At 49.8% G+C, this 21272-nt stretch overlaps 1 protein-coding gene across 2 annotated transcripts in view; it reads left to right on the top strand.

The window, feature by feature from the left end:
• rngtt (RNA guanylyltransferase and 5'-phosphatase) overlaps positions 1-21272 on the top strand; it is a 57637-nt gene that overhangs the window by 17966 nt on the left and 18399 nt on the right. For both annotated transcript variants that reach the window (XM_062467690.1, XM_062467689.1), the window contains exons 11-13: positions 3209-3280; positions 8756-8920; positions 20773-20841. In XM_062467690.1, the coding sequence (XP_062323674.1) occupies positions 3209-3280; positions 8756-8920; positions 20773-20841 (306 nt within the window). The remainder of the gene's footprint in view (positions 1-3208; positions 3281-8755; positions 8921-20772; positions 20842-21272) is intronic.

Here is a 21272-nt window from a genome sequence, read left to right as displayed (position 1 = left end):
AGAGAACAGTCACCAAGCGAGGTTACCAACACGGCCTCATAACCAAAATGTGTAGAAATATCGCTCTTGTCTGGCCTAGTGTGTTGAATGGAGTTGCACTACCAAGTGTCCCTGATTTGCGACTGGTTCCCATTGTAATTTACCCCCCCCCCCCCACACACACACACACACACATGTTCTGGAGCACACACACACACGTTCTGGAGCACATAATTGGAAGGTTTCCTCTGCATTTCTCCCATCCTTGATTGGCTCCCGGGACAGTCAGGAACTGTGAGAGCCTGAGTGGCTCAGTCGGTCTGTATTCTGAGGACAGGGTCACTCAGGGGGCCATTTTTCCCCTGTAGCAGGTGCACAAGATGTCAGTCATTATCACTCTGCCTCCCCCATGTGATGGAAGACAGACAGGGAGGGAAGCTGCCGTTATGGGAGATGTTTGTGTCTGCTTTTGTATAAAAGTGTGTGGTAGCAAGGTCGGCCATCATCTGTTTTTTTTTTCTTCTCTTCTCCAGCTAGTTCCAGAACATGGACGCAACCTTGTGCAAAACAGGTGTTTTGCCTGGCCCGCTGTAATTTAGTGGCCGATTGAGACGGGGGATTTTGCATCTTTGTTTGGGCCGCTTGCGAACGAGACACATTAGCGCTCCTTTGAAGCTGCTGTGCAGATGTGTGTTTAGAGGAGTGCCGTCATCACGGCCGTTTCGAATCCTGTTTTATGTTGTTGTTGTTATGTTGATGGCAGCCGGTCCAGAGCGCCCGTGGACCTAAACTACAGAGCTCCAGCACAGGGACAGCTGGCCTCGTGTCTGGCTCTTGGTACACACTGGAACTACTTTTGTAGTCAAGGCCACACACTCCTCAGTGTCTCTTAAGGCAGTGGGATATGAGGATATATATTGTTTGACGATAGAAACAATATATAATCGTTTTATATATTGCTCGCTCTAGGGTAATACAGTAAGGGAGTGATTGACGGCTAATATTAACCAGTCCAAAATGTGTTAAAATGTGGTTAAGAATTTCAGAAGCGTATGTGACCAAAATGGTGTCCCCAGGTGTTCCTCCAGCTGTGTTCAGAGTGCGTGACGCTTACCGGGTTATGATTCTCAGGAGGAAATTATTTCCCTCTCTCCTCCCACCCCCGCCAGGTTACATAACAGAGCAGTGTCAGTACTGCCTCTCAGTTTTATACATGCCTCTCTACTCCACAGCCCTTAAATAATGAATGTTGCATTTTTAACCCTGCTGCAGTCATTTCAGAACTTCCATGTCGTTCCTCTCCACCCCCCCCACCCCCCATCACCCTCACCCTCACCCCTCCACCACCACCCCCACCCCCCATCACCCTCACCCCTCCACCACCACCCTCACCCCCCATCACCCTCACCCCTCCACCATCACCCTCACGCCCCATCACCCTCACCCCTCCACCACCACCCTCACCCCTCCACCATCACCCTCACCCCCCATCACCCTCACCCCTCCACCACCACCCTCACCCCTCCACCATCACCCTCACCCCCCATCACCCTCACCCCTCCACCACCACCCTCACCCCCCATCACCCTCACCCCCCATCACCCTCATCATTTCAGAACTTCCATGTCGTTCCTCTCCACCCCCCCCACCCCCCATCACCCTCACCCCTCCACCACCACCCCCACCCCCCATCACCCTCACCCCTCCACCACCACCCTCACCCCCCATCACCCTCACCCCTCCACCATCACCCTCATGCCCCATCACCCTCACCCCTCCACCACCACCCTCACCCCTCCACCATCACCCTCACCCCCCATCACCCTCACCCCTCCACCACCACCCTCACCCCTCCACCATCACCCTCACCCCCCATCACCCTCACCCCTCCACCACCACCCTCACCCCCCATCACCCTCACCCCCCATCACCCTCACCCCTCCACCATCACCCTCACGCCCCATCACCCTCACCCCTCCACCACCACCCTCACCCCTCCACCATCACCCTCACCCCCCATCACCCTCACCCCTCCACCACCACCCTCACCCCTCCACCATCACCCTCACCCCCCATCACCCTCACCCCTCCACCACCACCCTCACCCCTCCACCACCACCCTCACCCCCCATCACCCTCACCCCTCCACCACCACCCTCACCCCTCCACCATCACCCTCACCCCCATCACCCTCACCCCTCCACCACCACCCTCACCCCCCATCACCCTCACCCCTCCACCACCACCCTCACCTCCCATCACCCTCACCCCTCCACCATCACCCTCACCCCTCCACCCTCACCCCCCATCACCCTCACCCCTCCACCACCACCCTCACCCCTCCACCCTCACCCCCCATCACCCTCACCCCTCCACCACCACCCTCACCCCCCATCACCCTCACCCCTCCACCATCACCCTCACGCCCCATCACCCTCACCCCTCCACCACCACCCTCACCCCTCCACCATCACCCTCACCCCCCATCACCCTCACCCCTCCACCATCACCCTCACCCCTCCACCACCACCCTCACCCCCCACCACCCTCACCCCTCCACCACCACCCTCACCCCCCATCACCCTCACCCCTCCACCACCACCCTCACCCCTCCACCCTCACCCCTCCACCACCACCCTCACCCCCCACCACCCTCACCCCTCCACCATCACCCTCACCCCCCATCACCCTCACCCCTCCACCCTCACCCCTCCACCCTCACCCCTCACCCCTCCACCCTCACCCCTCCACCCTCACCCCTCCACCCTCACCCCTCCACCCTCACCCCTCCACCCTCACCCCTCCACCCTCACCCCTCCACCACCACCCTCACCCCTCCACCATCACCCTCACCCCATCACCCTCACCCCCACTCCCCAGGGGGGGAGCCACTGTCACAGGCTGCCTCGGCACAGCGGGTGCAATGTCCCTTTGAGTGCGCTCGGTCACTGTCCCCTGGGCAGCACTCTCCATCCAGCCTGGCTCTGCTGCTTGCTGAGTGGCACAGTTTAGCGGGGCGCTGCAGTGAGATTGGACCATCGATAATGGCTCCTCTCTCTGCCTCCTAAGAGCTGGAAATGTGACGATAACGTTCCTTTTTATCCTTGTGCTTTTCCCAGGCCCCACCCTTTCGGTTCCACACCTTCGCCTGTCTCTTTTCTTTCGATTCACTCTCTCCTCTCACCTCTGCCCCCCTCATCTCAACGCCCCTGTCTCTGTGTCTCCACAGGAGATGATCATCGACAAGGTGAACGGACAGCCCGTTCCGCGCTACCTCATCTACGACATCATCAAATTCAATGTAAGTGGCCAGTCAACTGAGAAGGTGTCGCCTCTAATTGGAGCTGCTGTTCCGTTGCACCCCCGGCAGGCTGCTAGACGTGTGATCTTAGTCCCTCCAGCCGGGGTCACTGCATCCTCCGCCTCAGCCGGACAGCAGGAAGCGTGGATAATCAGAGTGGGCTCTGCAGAGTGCTTGAGTCGGAGGCTGTCAGGAGATGAGAGCGGGCTGGGTTAGAGGAGGTTGGTGTTATATGTCTGTAGTTAGACTGCACAGCAGCATGCCAGACTGATGGATGGGGGAAGGCAGGGTCTGGCCCCAGACCTTACAGCGATGCCCAGGCAGTAAGGGTCACTAAAGCCCAGCCATAAAGAATCAGGGTAGCGGATACGCGTCTCACTGTCTAAAATCCCTTTGGATGCTTATCCAAAACAGAAACTCGTCAATAACATATTTATTTATATTGTATTTATTTATGATATACAAGTATTCAGTTTGAGTGTCATACTATCGGTTTGTCATCTGTAGACATTCATATTTATTTGGGATGGTTATTATTCTCCTACTGTGAAACAAATTGTCATCTTTGTCTGTCTAGTTGACAGTCTGACTGGTGAGGGGTAATTGCCACTGTAAATGATGGTGTTTGAAAATATTTAGATGAGGTCTAATTACGCAATTCTGTATCTCTTTCTTCCCTTCTGATTTTCATTATGCTCTGCGGATCGGCTTAGATGTTTGCAGTTTTCAGTGGCTGCTAAAACAAAATGGATGTTATCAGCCTCTTAATGTTCTTACTGGCTGGTAATGAAGTCATTACCCAGCGATGTCTCATCTCCCCAAGATAGAGATTGAGAGTAGAGTAAGGCAGAGCAGGGTACAGTAATGTCCTCATCAGGGACTCATCAATGATGCAAACCTATCGTTTGGGGCGCAAATATATTTGTGAAACTTTTTGTAGAAAATACTTTTAAAACCTTTAGAAATGTTGTTTTCAAAACATTTTGTCTAAAACATTTTTTCAACCTTTCAAAACGTTTTTTTCCTACACACAGTGAAAGGGGAGGGGAGAACAGAGAAGCCTAAACAGTAGAAGGTAGCAGAGCAGATTACAGTAGAGTCCTCGATCAAGTACTCATCAATGATGCAAACCTATTTTTGTTATCGCAAATATATTTTCAACCTTTCGAAAACAAGAATTGTGTGTGTGTTTCCCTGTGTGTGTGTGTGTGTGTGTGTGTGTTTCCCTGTGTGTGTGTTTCCCTGTGTGTGTGTGTGCGTCTGCGCGTCCCCTCCCCATTAATCAGAAGATCACACACACAGACAAGTGGCTCAGTAGGTATCCAGCAGGGAGAGGGGCTCTGGCACTCCTAGAGGATCCCAGGCTCAGTTGTCTCTGAGCACTGCTGTCCTGATCCCAGATAAACATTACTGGCCTCCGCCATGCCCCCCTCACTGGGCACACACAGGCAGCCCACAGGGGGTCCCTCCTCAGATCCAACCCATCTACTGACAGAGTATTGGCTCACAGTAACTATGTTACAACCCTTTCATATCGGTGTGACTCAAATCCCTACTGCTAGATACACATACATAGGGAGTCAGGTGGCTGAGAGGTTAGGGAAGCTGGCTAGTAATCTGAAGGTTGCCAGTTCGATTCCTGGCCGTGTCAAAGGACGTTGTGTCCTTGGGCAAGGCACTTCACCCTACTTGCCTCGGGGGGATAAGACTGGATAAGAGCGTCTTCTAAATGACTAAATGTAAATAGAGATTTGGTTTTATTAAGCAGAAGAGAACTGTTGATGGTTTGGTTTTCAAATAGCTTCTCACTTTCCTCATACTATTTAATGCTCCTGTTCCTCATCTTATTGTGTGATCGTGCCGTGTGTGGTGTATTATTTTTTACGTCCTGAACGGACCTGGATTGATCGTGTTTCTCCGAACATGAAATTGCTTGACCCCACGCATCACCCTGAGACTGAGGGAGAATATTCTATTTCTGTGCTAGCTGGAGGTTATGAAATATGGGCTTTTTTTTGGTAGAAAGTTCCTGTTTCTTGTCAATTTAGAGCAAAACCCTGCCAGTCACTGTCAGCCTGTTACAGTGGTAGAATCTGATAGCAGGGCTGTGAGGAATTCACAAGGGCACCACAGATTTGTGTGCCTGCTGATATTTTAATGTGTTTGACAGTCCTCTCAATTGTTTATTTTAATTTGACCGGAAAGGCATTCTCTTCATCAGCCCCCCCAGACGAGAGGGGGTGAAGCAGCAGGGTTGGTCCTATGGCTGCAGGACACTGATATCTGTCCTACATTTAAACACGGGTGGAGATCCCATGTGACCAGGGATCCCAGGGGAACATACAGTAGACAGGGATGTTACCACCTAGTCCCCCCCCACCCCCACCCACCCACCACCACTTAGTCTAATGCTCTCTCGTTTAAAATGAGTCTTTGAGAGTCAAAAACCCATAAACTTTCAGATGTGGTGTGGGTTCCTCTTGTTGTCGGTTCTCTAAATGCAGCCGTAGTCTTACCTCCTTATTTGTGGTTGGGCAGCTTTTTGGCTCATGTTTGTATTTCCGTGCATTCTTATAGATCTGGCATAGTGAGGTTGGATTCACACCCATAAAGCTTTTACATAATGCTTTGAATTACGGCTTGTCAAATCTGGTGCTATTTCATAACAGGTTTCTGAACAGGTTTGTCTTCACATTATGGATGTTCTATTTTTCTGTGTTATAAATCTCATTTCTGGATTCTTATTAACTTTTTCTCCTTGTTGACTAAAGTATTCCCATCTCAGTTTCGCTCTGTGGTTTTCAGTAAACTCAGCTTTTATTTGTTGTGCTGGAATTAACTTCCCTCTGAAATCATTTTTGGGCTTGGAAACCCAAATTGATTTTCTCAGCCACAACTTATAAACCTGCTTGCATGACTTCAGACATCAGACTTTTGCAGAAAACATTAGAGATACTAGAGAGGGAGAATCAGAGGTTAAGTCGTGAATCTTTCCCACAGCAGTACATATCTTCCCCTCCCCAGCAGAATCCCAGTTTATCCCTCACACGTCCATCATGTTCTCCCTCGATGACGCATCGACTGGAACAGATGGTGTGGAGAGTGTTGGATGTGATACCTATTGTTGTTCCAGGGACTCTCAAGTTCAACCTGGAGTGCAGTGAGAGTTGTGTTGTTGAACGCACAGCAAAGGTGCGGGGTCGTAGATCCCACACAGTGTCGAAGAGACCCCCTTGGAGATGAATATTTTGATTTAATTCATTCTAGTTCACCTCTAAACCTCTTTGTTTTTCCACGTTTGTAGTCGCACTCCAAACGACATGTCGCTGACTTTACCTCGTATGTGAAGAGCAGGAGCTTCACACAGCGCTTTTTAATTGTCTAGCCTTACCAGAATAAAATTGTTCCCTTTTTTGTGTTTGTGTAAAATATTACAATTCTAATTGGAATGGAATAAATCTTCTTAAAAGAAACCGAAAAAACTCTGCTCTCTCTATCACTCCGGGTGGGCTCATAATCCCTTATCCAACCCTCTATTAAGAACGAGGATAATTGTGTTTGGCCTCACAGAGCTCAGGACCCCTAACCAGACTCTCCGGTATCTTCTGGGTTTGTGTGTAGAGATGAAAGAGTTGGAGGTGAGCCATGTCACACAGCCTGTTGAGAATTCAGGTATTATCCTTCTGCTCCCTTAATCAAAGAACCAAACCCTCACAGCCGAATGGGAGAATTGCTGTAATGTTCAGGCTGTGCAACAGCATCTTCTGTTTTGGTCTGTCTTGATTAGGTTTCCCGCCTCTCTCGGCAGATCTGAGGGCAGTATTCATAAGCACGGTTATCTCCTCTGGGTTGGTGGGTTCCAGCAGAACATTAGCAGACTGACCACAATGTCGGCACACCCTGTTAATCATAGTTGACCAGAAACGTTTTCTATTTTGAGAGATGCTGCTGCACACACACACACACACACACTCACTCGCACCTCCCAGTCTGGTGAATAGGAGAATTAAATCTTTTTTCCTGACAGGGTGTAGAATACTTCTCAGCTTGAATGTCAAGCAGTCGTTGAATGAATTTTTGAGCCATGAATTTGTCCCTCGGCCGCGGCCAACGTGAGGTGTCGTGTAGCGGGTGTTCCAGCGAGTGAGAGCTGTTCCCCATCATCCCCAGACTCCTGGGCTCGTAGATCCTCCCCAGACTCCTGGGCTCGGAGATCCTCCCCAGACTATATATTCAGGTAGCTGAGCGGTTAGACAATCGGGCTAGTATCAGCAGTGGTACAGTGCTGCTCTGTACCAGGGTCTACAATGCATCTGTTGTGTCAAAAACAAGTTTTGTTTCGAGTTTATTGTCACTTTTCTGTATTGTTCAAGTATTTTTTTGTTTTTTGTGGTAAGACGAATATCTGGGAAAGGAGTATCTTAGTTGGTCAGGCAACATAAAGACCAGACTCCCTCAGCAAGGAGCCCTGGCTGGTCTCCCCCCTCCGTGGACCCCCTCCGTGGACCCCCTCCGTGGCCCCCCTCCGTGGACCCCCTCCGTGGCCCCTCGCTGGCCCCCCCTCCGTTGACCCCCTCCGTGGACCCCCCCCCAGGCCCCCCCTCCGTGGCCCCTCGCGGGCCCCCCCTCCGTGGCCCCCCTCCCAGGCCCCCCCTCCGTGGCCCCCCGCGGGCCCCTGTAGTGCGTCCTCAGCCAGACAAGCTGCCAGCCACCAGCCTCGACTGTTTGTCTGGTGGGGGTGGGGGGGGGTGGGCTCCGTGCGAACAACACAAGCCGGGGACATTAGGGCCCACCCGTTGCCGTGGAGACGTCACAGGCACAGACGAGCGAACACGGACACGCGCAACAATATTTTTTATTGGCTACGTGCTCATTACCTGTGGAGTTGCTGGTCTGACAGGCGTAGCGATGCTCTTTGTGTTATGTTCCCCTGTAACCCCACGCAACGACAATGACATTGTCATGACAACGACAATGACTACGTTCTGCTCCTAAGGCAACCTTAGACAACACTGTTGCCATCATAATCAGAATCAGAATGGGATTTATTCGCCATGAAAGTTTGCACAGACAAGGAATTTGCTTTGGCAGGAAGGTGCATACAATAAACATATACCTAAAATTTAAATATGTGGACTATCTATACTAAGGGTGTGGACTATCTATACTAAGGGTACCTAACGACCGAGGCAGCCATCATCGGCGCCATCTTGGATCACGTAGAGTAGTTTCAATCCATTGCCATGGCAATGGATTGAAAGCTCCATAACCTTTTCGTGTCAATATACCCTCACGCCCCCTTACACCCACTTCCCCTCGACAAAATCCTCGACTCAAGGTTTTAGATGAGAAACTCAACCAAGAGGGGGCTTAAACCAGACCCAATTAACATGAGTGTGTTGGAAATGGTGATTTAAAAAAATACCTGTGCTTTATTTCATGGGGATTCATTTGTGTCTTTGTTTTGTTTTTCAGGGCCAGCCTGTTGGCCTGTGCGATTTCAACATCCGGCTGTTATGCATGGAGAAAGAGATCATCTCACCCCGGATGGAAAAGATGAAAGCTGGACAGATTGACAAAACAAAGGAGCCCTTCAGCGTGCGGAACAAGCCCTTCTTCGACATCCATGCATCCCGGAAGGTAGCCCCTTCTCTCTCTCTCTCTCTCTCTCTCTCTCTCTCTCTCTCTCTCTCTCTCTCTCTCTCTCTCTCTCTCTCTCTCTCTCTCTCTCTCTCTCTCTCTCTCTCTCGTTCCTTCTATGCCTGTTGCTCATTCTTACCCCACATTCTTTCTCAACTTTCAATCTCTCCCTCTCATTCCATTCTGATCAGTTCAGGGAGCTTCTTTCACTACAACTCAGGTCATTCTCTCGTTTCTTTGACTGATGATATCAGCCCCAGTGATGCTTCAAAACATCTATTCAGTTCTTCGCTTCATAATTCCCACATGGAGCATACTTTCCTTTGAAATCAATCAAGTTGATAGTTGCTAGTCATAATGGGAGATTTTCTTTGCCTGCCTTTGTGTCTTGGGGCTTTGGAGATGCATCTTACATTACATTAACATTAGAATAAAATAAATTATGCGTCAGTCTTCACACTTTAATCAGTCAAGTATTCATGAACACTCCAAACAATATAACCTATTGAAGTAAATGGATCAAAGGTGAACTATTTCCAGCTATGCTGATTGCTGCCTAATTGATCTCCAAGAGTTAATTCCAGTAACAGATTAACAAATAAAGTCTGTGTTTTGGTGGTGCCTTCATGCTGTTTGCGTATGCGTGTGGTGCAGTTAGGACAAGCTCTGCCAAGGGCGCGGGGTATTCAAACAAAAGCTGTTAAATCCCCTCCACAACCTTCACTCCTTGCTTTTCTGATGGCCCAGTCCAAGGACATCACGCAATTAAGTTGATCTACTTAGCTCTGGCTCAGTGGGAAGAGGTAGCTCTGAGCATTCACACACTCCCTGATAACAGTCCAACTGGAACCAAGGGCTTTCTGGAAGATTCCTCCCATCGCTCCCAGTCTCCGCTCGCTGGTTAGGCCCCGGTCAGCCCCCCCAGGCCCATCACTAGCCCCTTTGTGGTCCGGTCTCTGTTCTGGATGAAATGCTTACTATGAATGACTGGGTTACCTCTGGCCGATGCTGGCTGACCCTACTGTCTCTGAGACATGTGTGACAGCTCGCCCACCATCTTGTTTTGGGGATGTCAATGAAGATATTCTAGAAATGAAGTCATGGGTACATGACCGGCTCAGTCAGTGCCTCATTGTTCTGCACTGCGGCCATCTGCTCCAGCTCACAGCCATGTCTCTGTTGCAGGAGAGGGACATGAGGACGAAGGGAACTGGAATCTGGTTGAATTATTCACGTCGGCAAAGATCTCTACTTCATGGCCTGTTTTTCCGGAAATTCATTTAATAATATGTCAGTAACAGACTTTGGTTGTGTGTGTTGCCGTGTCTGTTGCTAGGCTGCCGTTGTGTCGCCGCGTCTCCCTCAGGGTTAACTGTGCACGTGTGTGTTTCGTGCACAGTTAACCCTCCTAATAGAGGATCCCATCCCTTTTCCCCCATTTCAGTTGGAGGATTGTTTTACGCTAGTTATAGTAGCCTCCCTTTGAATACAAAGTGCTTCTTGTAGTTTGATTGTTTTATTTTCCCATTCAGCATTGTGGATGCTCAATAACCGGGCAAATGGATGTCTGTGAAGTGAAAAATGTGTTGAGAGTGAAAGAGGAGTCTCAGATTGAATTACATGCTGCGCTGGACCTGGTTAAGGGCCCATTAGCAGATGGAGTATGGAGAGGAGAGTTCAGTGTTGAAGCCCTCTGGTCATTCTAAATATCTGTCAGTAGTCAAGGAAACCAATGCAGACTTAATGAAGAGTGTCATGGAATTGTCTTGCTCGCCCGCGCAGATGTCCTCGCTGTTTTAATTGATTTAGATGCAACACTGGTGTTGAAGTTGTGGCAGAGTATTAGTAAGTTAAGGCCTTTTCCTGGCCAAGTGAGAATACATCTGCCACTTAAAAAAGAAAAAAGTGTAGAATTAGTTTAAATCAGTCTTAAGATCTCCTTACTCTGACAGATATTTAAGGAAGTGATTTGTGTTCTTTCTCCGAGCTCCCTGACAACCTTAATATCCACTTCCCATCCATCACACACTGCCACTAATTAGGCCCGCTAAACCTCGCTAATTGTCTTATTAAAAGGTTGTGATCAGTGTAACTACCCCCACAATAACACCAAATGAAATCTTTCCTTGTCCAAGGTTGACATTCTTTGTCATGTTTTATGGACGACTTTGTTAGTTTAGTTGGTTTAATGGAGTCTGTTTATTTTATACTGTATGTTAAGTTGGTGGTCATTGTGGTTGTACTGTACTTCATTTTTTCTTTGTTCAAAAGGAAGACATTTTCTGAGAGTACTGTATATTTTCTAGGTTTAAGCTCAAACCACGCATCTAATATTGGGAGTCAGGTGGCTGAGCGGTGAGGGAATCGGGCTAGTAATCCGAAGGTTCGTCCCGGTCATGCCAACTGACGTTGTGTCCTTGGGCAAGACACTTCACCCTACTTGCCTCGGGGGAATGTCCCTGTACTTACTGTAAGTCGCTCTGGATAAGAGCGTCTGCTAAATGACTAAATGTAAATGTAATATTAACTTAAACACACCTCAGATCAGCAAATCTTTCACTTTGTGAAATCTATCATCACGATATCTGAGGGCTGGAGCTCTGAAGTATTGAGGTGTTATAAGGTTGAGAGCGTTGGGATAAAAATGAGAAAGTATGTGAGAAAATGGGATTCTCTTCCATAACTTCAATTTATTAAGCATATAGTAAGCTCAAGAAATTCACTTTGGAACCTGAGATTTAGTTCATTTTAATACTGAGTTTGCAATCAGTTTGCAGAGCACTGGTTGGTAACGTAATGGCGATGGGCTCGATAAAATAGCTGATAGACTGCAGTGCAGCGAGCCAAATTGTACTTTTGAAATATTTGATATTCTCAGGTGCAGTAGAGCATGAGGTAACTGAAGCACATCATCATCATCCTCTTCTACGTAAACACCGAGGGTTTTCCCTCAGAGACCACAATCATTTATCCATGTTGATCTTCGAAGAACTACCTTCCTGCCTCTAGTTCCACTCTGTTTTGGCCTTTTGTTTTCCAGCACATTCAAATCTGTTCCCTTATCTTTATTTTCTAATGTCGTTCCTGAGCACGGGAGACACCCGTTTGTTACCAAGTACCTAGGGATCCTGAGATGGAAACAACCCAGGCTTATCTACATGAAATATTTCACCTCATTTAGTTGTTATAGTCCCCTGCTATCTGTGTTTGTCCTTACCTGGTTTAACCCAAGATAGTTTGTCTCCTTCCGGAGGCAGGCAGACAGGCAGGTGCTTCATGCTGGAGACAGGCAGACAGGCAGGCAGGTGCTTCATGCTGGAGGCAGGCAGACAGGCAGTCGGGTGCTTCATGCTGGAGGCAGGCAGACGGGCAGGCGGGTGCTTCATGCTGGAGGCAGGCAGACAGGCAGTCGGGTGCTTCATGCTGGAGGCAGGCAGACAGACACGCAGGCAGACAGGCAGGCGGGTGCTTCATGCTGGAGGCAGGCAGACAGACACGCAGGCAGACAGGCAGGCGGGTGCTTCATGCTGGAGGCAGGCAGACAGGCTGGCAGGTGCTTCATGCTGGAGGCAGGCAGACAGACAGCTTGTCTCTTCTCCCCCAGCCTGTCCATCTCCTGGCTGCACCAGCCCTCATTACCCGTGCTGTTTATGTGGAGACGCCTCCTCTTTGTGCTCTCACATTGCTGCAAGGTTTCCAACACTTGTCCTTGGGCTGTTGTGGCTGTCGTAGGGGATTCAAAGTGGCAGGCTAAAGGAGAGTAAATCCCACTCAGCGGTGTGTCTCATTAGCGGAGCCCCGTCTGTCTGTCAGGGCGAGGGGGAGGGGGGGTCGGCCGCCTCACTGACCTGGCGTCCGCTCTGGACATCTGCCCTCCAGCCCCTCAAGGTGAACGTGATGGGAGGGAGGCACCAGGCAAGGAGCCGGCCTGGCACACCGTGTGTGTGGGGGTGTGTGTGTGGGGGTGGGGGTGTGTGTGTGGGGGTGGGGGTGTGTGTGTGGGGGTGGGGGTGTGTGTGTGTGGGGGTGGGGGGGTGTGTGTGTGGGGGTGTGGGGGTGTGTGTGGGGGTGTGTGTGTGTGGGGGTGTGTGTGTGTGTGTGTGGGGGTGTGTGTGTGGGGGTGTGTGTGTGAGGTGGGGGGGTGTTTCGTCATGTCTGTGGTCATTGGAGGACTGAGCCCAGACAGCTATCTTGGAATCCAGATTTGTCTCATGTTCAGTCTGGCATTTCATTCATCCCTTAATTGCACCAGTCATTTGAGTTCTGGTTTTATTTCCTCTCATTACATACATTGTGATGCCGATAGCATCTCTACCTTCCCTTATCGGTATTCTACTCATTTAAAACCATGGAAGCGTGTAATAACTTATTTGCTTTCAGCGAACGCCCGCTTTAATAGTGTGAACTATTTCTCCTCTAGTTTATTTTTTTATTTTTATTTTAAGTGTCAAGTTCTAGATACACTTTCTCCTTTTGAAAATGTTTTTAGTTGCAGCTTTAATAATGCTGTCATTAAGTAGACATGCATGCAACAGTTATTTAGCTTTGGAAAATACCACAAATATTCCCAGGTACTCTGAAACATTCAGTGTTTCTCAAACCACTGGCTGTGGTACTGCAGTCTCCCTGGAAGGTGGATCCAAGGATGCCTTCCAGCTTGCAACCTGCATTCTCACCCCCTAGCCTCTACAGTCACCCAGGAGAAACATCTTTCTTGTTGTGGAAGGATTATTCCAACCTGCAACTGCATGCTGTGGGACCGATGAGTAATAGTTTGTTTACCTCAGTTGCATTGAAGATTATATCCATCGTTGCTCAGACCCTTTTTTCATGTTATGCAATTGATGACGCAGGAAGAAAAAAAAACGAATGGGGAGGCTGTTATTTGCTGAATTCAGTACGAGTGTCTTTTTAAATAGCCATAGCGATGTAAAGATGTGCTTTCTGTATAATTGATTTGTGGCTCACTAGTCCTCCCTCCCTCCCCCGGTACACCCCATATCCAAACAGTGCTCGTACGCCACTGTTGGAGAAAGCCTTGGGCTCAGTGAGCAAAGTCCGCAGGCTTCAGTCATATTTCAGACACTCTGGAGTTGTGGGTTCTCCTGATGTTTCAGACAGCAGCTCTCTGGGTCTGGGCGTCTGTGTCCTCGCATCGCAGGGTGAGTCACACCAGCCCCCTCCATCCCTGCTCTCCTTCCCTCTGTCGCAGGACCCCAGCGAGGCTCTGCTCACCACGCTGCCAATCCACTCCCCCCGCCGGGACGCTTTCCTCACCGTGGGGATTGTTCTGAGAAAGTTGAACAGCAGTAGGTTTTCTAGGATGGACCGTGAAAGATGAGAGTTTTCGAAGTGACGACATCACAGTAACTCTCTGCCCAGCACTCAACAGTCCCCCTCGCTTCCATAGCATTAGAAGTGCAGTGTCCCGTGGTCCAGAAGGGATCACTGATGCTATGGAAACTTCTAACCTCGCCTCCGCCTGATGAATTCCCATCAAGCGTTTCCATGACTCATGAAGCCTCCTACCATCCTGCAGAATGAGGCTGTTATCGCTGCGGAGCCTGATAGTTCAGCAGTCAGGAAATCACTGGGGGGAACTGGGGGGGATGAGTATAGAGTACTTACAGAGGGATGATGGGATTGGGGCGCTGTGCTGTCTGAGAGAGAACTGCTCGCCAGCTTTCTTAATAGAGGCTGTAAGTGGGTGTGCCACCATAGTCAATGGAAGGATGTGAATCAGTGTAATTTTGGGATTCTAGATGTGCTGTGATGAAAATCAGCCCGGTGGGAAAGAGGAACTGGATCTGCCTGTGCAGCCGTCGATAAGGTAGACACGTTAGAAACTCTGGGTTGATAAGGTAGACACGTTAGAAACTCTGGGTTGATAAGGTAGACACGTTAGAAACTCTGGGTTGATAAGGTAGACACGTTAGAAACTCTGGGTTGATAAGGTAGACACGTTAGAAACTCTGGGTTGATAAGGTAGACACGTTAGAAACTCTGGGTTGATAAGGTAGACACGTTAGAAACTCTGGGTTGATAAGGTAGACACGTTAGAAACTCTGGGTTGATAAGGTAGACACGTTAGAAACTCTGGGTTGATAAGGTAGACACGTTAGAAACTCTGGGTTGATAAGGTAGACACGTTAGAAACTCTGGGTTGATACGGTAGACACGTTAGAAACTCTGGGTTGATACGGTAGACACGTTAGAAACTCTGGGTTGATACGGTAGACACGTTAGAAACTCTGGGTGGACGCAGCCACAACACTGAACACATCAACCTCAAGCCATCTCGTATTCAGATCACCCGTAACCTTGAACACTCTTATTCATGATCCTTCCCCCCAGGCCTCCGTCTACCCTGTCTCACTCAGCGCGTGCAGACGTAAAGACGTTGATGAGAAAACGTTCGATTGAATCCATCAGAGAAGCCCCCTAAGCCTGCTCCCTCTTTCAGACCGGCTCTCCTGGTGTGACCTGGGGTTCTGGGCGCTGGCGTCACAGCCTTGCCTGCTCGACAATGTCGGCTGCTGCGGTTAACAGGAGGACGCTCCGTGACTGCTTCTGAAGGCCAGTCGCATTAGGCATCAAAGGAGCTCTTGGCAAACAGCTTCACGGTCTGATTGGAATAGAGCTTCAGCTCCTGAAGCTCTCAGAGAATTTCGAGGTGATGCAGGTGCATGGAAATAAGATGGCCTCCTGTGAGCGCCAGGGCATAACTCTACTCCAGGTGTACTCAGGGGAAAATTGCTAGTCTGGGAAAATAATGAGGCGAAACAGTGTTGTTTTATAAATACTCCCCAGTTTTAGCATTGCACAGCCAGAAGAGCACACATGTCAGATGGATTTTAACAAATTGGTTGTAAAGAACAGCATGAAGGAGGTGACCAGCAATGCTTTCACATTATAACCGAAAAGAGAGCAAAATAACATATGATAAATACATCTTAAAGTAATGTTTCAAAATGAACCAGCACTGAACATAATAATTTAAACTGTGAAATTGGTTCCCTTATATCGAATGCTGCTGGATAATCTTTAAAGTATTCCCAGCTTAATGTGGAAATCTCAGTTTTGCAGGTTAGCCATTCCAAAACCATTGGCCATAGCTAGAGTTTATCTTCCAGTTGCCTTGTGTGCAGAGTAAAGAGGTCCTCTAATCTGACACACCAGTTCTCCTGGTCTGACATTGGTTCTGCTTTCATACATTCAGAAATGATAGAGGGGAGGGAGGAGAGGGAGGTGATTCTGTGCCACCCCATGTTGGGTCAGAATGACACTGGTGTGTTCACGGTCTGGTGACGAGAATTCTTGTTTCCGGCACATTCCTGCTCTCACACTTACCCCTCGTTTGCTTTCGACAGCTGGTTTTTCCTTCTTCTTCAATCTGAACATGGGATTTTCGATGCCTTTCCTTTTACCTTTATCAGATTGTTGTGACTCAACAATGATTTGGGGATTTTGGACACGTCAGAATGATCCGTGTTGATGATATTCAGTCTAAGAGCCATTGCTGACAGGAACACTGCAAGTCTCAGATGAGCTCGTTTGCATATTTCGGCATTTTCACCAGTCATTCCAGCAGCTGTGGTTGAGAAACAAATTGAAAGCCTTTTGTTAATTGTACGTTATTTATTGAATGTGTTGAATGTCAGCACCCTCCCACACACACACACACTTTCACTACCATCTGCGGTGTGCCCTGATGGGTTGTCACCTTACATTTACATTTAGTCATTTAGCAGACGCTCTTATCCAGAGCGACTTACAGTAAGTACAGGGACATTCCCCCGAGGCAAGTAGGGTGAAGTGCCTTGCCCAAGGACACAACGTCAGTTGGCATGACCGGGAATCGAACTGGCAACCTTCGGATTACTAGCCCGACTCCCTCACCGCTCAGCCACCTGACTCCCTGGCTGTGAGCCCCCACAGGGGGGATAGGAGACAAGCAGGTAGCAGGACAAGCAGTGTTGTTCCTCAGTTAGACCACCTCACGGGTGGACTAATACAGTGCTCAGGCTTTTTAAATGTGTTGTAGGAAGAGTAAGCTGAGGAAGGCGAGCACTTGGCTGTTATAAATCACCCAATCGTGTGTCACGTTCCATCATGATGGGATAGTGTCCTCGTTTTTTTGCCAAACACAGTGTTTGAGATTTCCATGAATATCATTATAAACTTCCTGCTGTCACTCGTCTGTGTTAAAAGTCGAAGATGGTTAATGGTTAGAGATTTTCTGGTGTGATTTGTTTTTGAACAAACATGGCCTCATCGAGTGTGTGGGAATGATTGTCAGGAAAGGGAGAGCGAGAGACAGAGACAGAGAGATCCAGGAGAAGGACAACATGTTTTCTGTCATTTTAATGCACCCCAGCCATCATCACCCAAGGTATGATTCATCACTGTGTCACCATGTGAAATGAGCCCGGACGCTGAACAGAGGAGAGGAACATGCCCTCGCGTCCATCACCCTGACACTCTTCCTCATGGAATAGGAAGATAGACGAACAGGAGGGGGAATAAGCTCTGCCTGGAGTTTAGTTTTATTTTATTTTTTCTTCTTTTTTTTTTGTCTTGAGGGCATGGTGGGTCTCGAGTCTGTCATCATCTTCCTCTCTCTCCGATGGTCTCCGGCGAAACCCTGACGTGTCGTCTGATGGGGAGGCGTGGCTCCTCCTGCTCCCCCGCAGGCTCGCTGCTCCCCCGCAGGCTCGCTGCTCCTCCCCCTGCTGGGCTCCCCACTCCACAGCAGGCTGGCTGCGCTCCCTGCGGGGGGGAGGAGGAGGCAGCACTGGGGAGGAGGAGGAGGAAGCACGGGGGGGTAGGAGGAGGCAGCACTGGGGAGGAGGAGGCAGCACTGGGGGGGAGGAGGCAGCACTGGGGGGGAGGAGGAGGCAGCACTGGGGAGGAGGAGGAGGAAGCACGGGGGGGGAGGAGGAGGCAGCACTGGGGAGGAGGAGGCAGCACTGGGGAGGAGGAGGAGGCAGCACTGGGGAGGAGGAGGAGGAAGCACGGGGGGGGAGGAGGAGGCAGCACTGGGGAGGAGGAGGCAGCACTGGGGAGGAGGAGGAGGCAGCACTGGGGAGGAGGAGGAGGAAGCACGGGGGAGGAGGAGGAGGAAGCACGGGGGAGAAGGGCTGAAAGGAGACTCCAGATCCTCTGCCTACGAGGGCTCGCCCTGCTCTATTCAGCTCGGCTTTGGGCCTCTTCTTCATGTGAACATGAAAGTGGAGCTTCAATGTGAGGCCTTGCTTCACACAGAGTCACTGGGGACCGTGTCATGGAGAGGGGATGAGTCATCTAAGTCTAACTTTCGGTGGGGGGGGGGGACAGGACATTCTCCACTATGCTTATCTACTGTATACTTGACGGCACCTGTTAAGTAATAACTTCAAATCCAACAATCTGTGTATGTTCACATGATCGGAGGGGGAAATGATTGCCCTCGGCTCTCCAGCTGTGCAGCCCCAGCAGCATCCCGTCCTTTAGAGAGCGTGCCATCAGGTGCGTCTAGCTGAGATCCAGACCATGCCTCTCGTCTCCTCCAGTAGTGAGCACGCCACGCAGGTTCATCCGCACACACACTCGCTGGCAGCTTCCGAATCTCCCTGCCTGACTTCCGGGTGCCACACCTTCCCTCTGAAGTCTCTGTCTCCTAGCTACAGTCTCTGTCTCTGTCTCCTAGCTACAGACGCAGGCAGACCAGACCGACTAAGTGAAATGTCAGATGGGGCCGGAGGGGAAAGAGCCTCTTCAGACTCGTGTGTCTCTGAGTGTAAATGACTTCTGTGGCTGAGCGCAGATGACTGTGTCTCCGCTGGAAGGTCTTCGTCTCACCTTGCTGCCCTTGGTTGTTTGTTTTGGCTCAGCTCACTGGCTGTGTTACCTGATCTTTTCCTTCAAACTAATGTGCTTCTACTTACTCTGTGGGCCAGTGCCGGGTCCTGCCAGCTAAACAAGTTATTGCTGATGCTTAAGCACTTAAGGCGCAGGTAGAGAACCCTGTCAGGGTAATAGTTTTACAGAATAGGTTTGAGAAAGGGCCGAAAAGGATTCTTTGACCTTCATGGCTTCTTATTATGACACGGGTATATAGTTATTTTAACAGGATTTATCCATCTCTGAGTCATTCTTGCTGGCTCCAATTTACACGTGGCATTTGAGGAGATTATTTTAACAGCCATGTTTGATACTGACACCTGTGGTGACATTTTGAGTGCGTTACATTGAGCTGTTGTCTTACATCAGTGTTTGGTGTGCGTTTGAACAAGATCGAAATACAAAAAAAATAGGGTTCAAAACAATCATTTCAGTTTGACATCAATTTAGAGTAACGTATGCTTGCAGGTGCTCAGTGCAAGCCTGCGTCTTTAGTTTTCAGTGTATTTCTCTTGACTGGCATTTGGTAGGTAGCCCCTTACGTTAATCCCTCCTGCTAATTGCTGTTCCGTGAATGCCTGCTCCGTCAGGCCCCTCGGCCTAGCCTCGGGGGGCATCGCTCTCCCCACGCAGCTGTGTAACAGGTGGCAGGGTGGGTCAGGCATCCCCTCAGAGGGCCACATAGCCCCCAGGGCGCCCACAGCTTCAGGCAGGGCATCAGTGGTACAACCAGCCTCACCCAAAGTGACCTGCAGTCATCTCTACGGCAAAGACACAAGACAGGGGGCGAATGGGGGCTTCAACTCAGAAGTTCTGCTCAGATCTTATTCATCCGAGTCCCAGTGTGCATGAGGCGTTGTGTAAAGAGCGGGGCTGCTTCACCTTCTGTTGACTGAAACTCGGCTCACAGTGTCGATGGAGGCTGCCTACCTAGCTGCTTTTGATTGGCTGCTCTCTATCTCGGTACACAGAAGCCAGACACTATTTGTGCCTCTAGCACACTGCACACAGTAGAAATATATGCCCATTGTGTGAAAAGTCTAGACACGAATTTCCTTTTTTCTTTGAATTAACCAGCAAGGTCACGTCAACTGACAACACTTTATCTTTCGATGGTGAGGGCGAGGTGAAACAGTGCAGTGTTAATGGCTCTCTGAATGCTCACCTGGTGACATGGACACAGTCGTCCTGTCAACACCCAGATGATGAAGGTCTAATACATCTGGACCGAGTCTGAAATGAAGGCAGATCTTCTGTTCTCCATCTCTGCAGGGCCTTGCTGGCATCTTCTCCCTGGTAGTGCTCAGACGTTTGGGTTCCCAGCAACATCCGTCTTGCGGTCTGTGTTAATGGAGGATGAGATTCTTCCTGTTGTCTCCATCACATGCCCAGTGGATCGTGCTGCTTCAGTCTATTACCTGAGGTGTCATGTTATGAGCCTTGATGTTCCAGCAGAGCATTAGTAGTCTCAGACATGACGGCTTGATCCAGGGTTAATGATCACGATTGATTAGTGGCAACAGATACAAGTCTTTCACTCAGTCTGGTAGATTTCTCCTGTTCCCTGTTTTAAATGCTGTAATGACTGAAGTGACCACACCATAGAGTGCTGCAGTACTGGATGCTCTGCAGTTTACACTAAGGTTACATTAACCACCATGTCAATACATAGCAATACCTCTCCCTCTATATATATATATCTATAGATATATAAATACGAGTCACAGTGATGAAAACCGAAACGCCAGAGATGCCAGCAAGGCCCTGCAGAGATGGAGAACAGAAGATCTGCCTTCATTTCAGACTCGGTCCAGATGTATTAGACCTATATATAATCCAACGTTTATCTCTCATATCGTAGCTATGGGATGTCAGATATAAATGCCAAGGCATCCCCAGCCCAGACTGTTGTCCTGAATGTCTCTGCTCCTAAGCCTGACTGCTGAAATCTCTCCTGTTGTGTTTTCCAGCTCCTGGAGGGCAGCTTCACCTCCCAGGTCAGCCATGAGGTGGACGGGCTGATCTTCCAGCCGTGCGGGGTGAGTCTGTCTTCAGCAGTCCATCTGTTTTCCACAGCGTCCGTCTCCACAGGCAACACGCTTTCCATTCACCCACGCTGCAGCTACACGGACGCATGACTGCCTCTGCTTTTACAGAACACTGCTAGCTCCCAGTGTCCACGTCAGCTCGACCCCAGGCGGAGTGTTGGGGGCTTGGCCTGTTACAGACCTGGTCCTGCTTTAACCCTAACCCACGCTGGGTCAAGCGTGCTGGGAGCAGCCTCAGGTCTGTAACAGGCTGCTGAGAGCAGGCTCAGGTCTGTAACAGGCTGCTGAGAGCAGGCTCAGGTCTGTAACAGGCTGCTGGGAGCAGGCTCAGGTCTGTAACAGGATGCTGGGAGCAGGCTCAGGTCTGTAACAGGATGCTGGGAGCAGGCTCAGGTCTGTAACAGGCTGCTGAGAGCAGGCTC

This window comes from Osmerus eperlanus, chromosome 8, assembly GCF_963692335.1.
Source record: "Osmerus eperlanus chromosome 8, fOsmEpe2.1, whole genome shotgun sequence".
Classification (NCBI taxonomy): Eukaryota; Metazoa; Chordata; class Actinopteri; order Osmeriformes; family Osmeridae; genus Osmerus; species Osmerus eperlanus.
The sequence above is the reverse complement of the archived record's forward strand: the minus strand, read 5'-3'. Positions and strand labels throughout refer to the sequence as shown.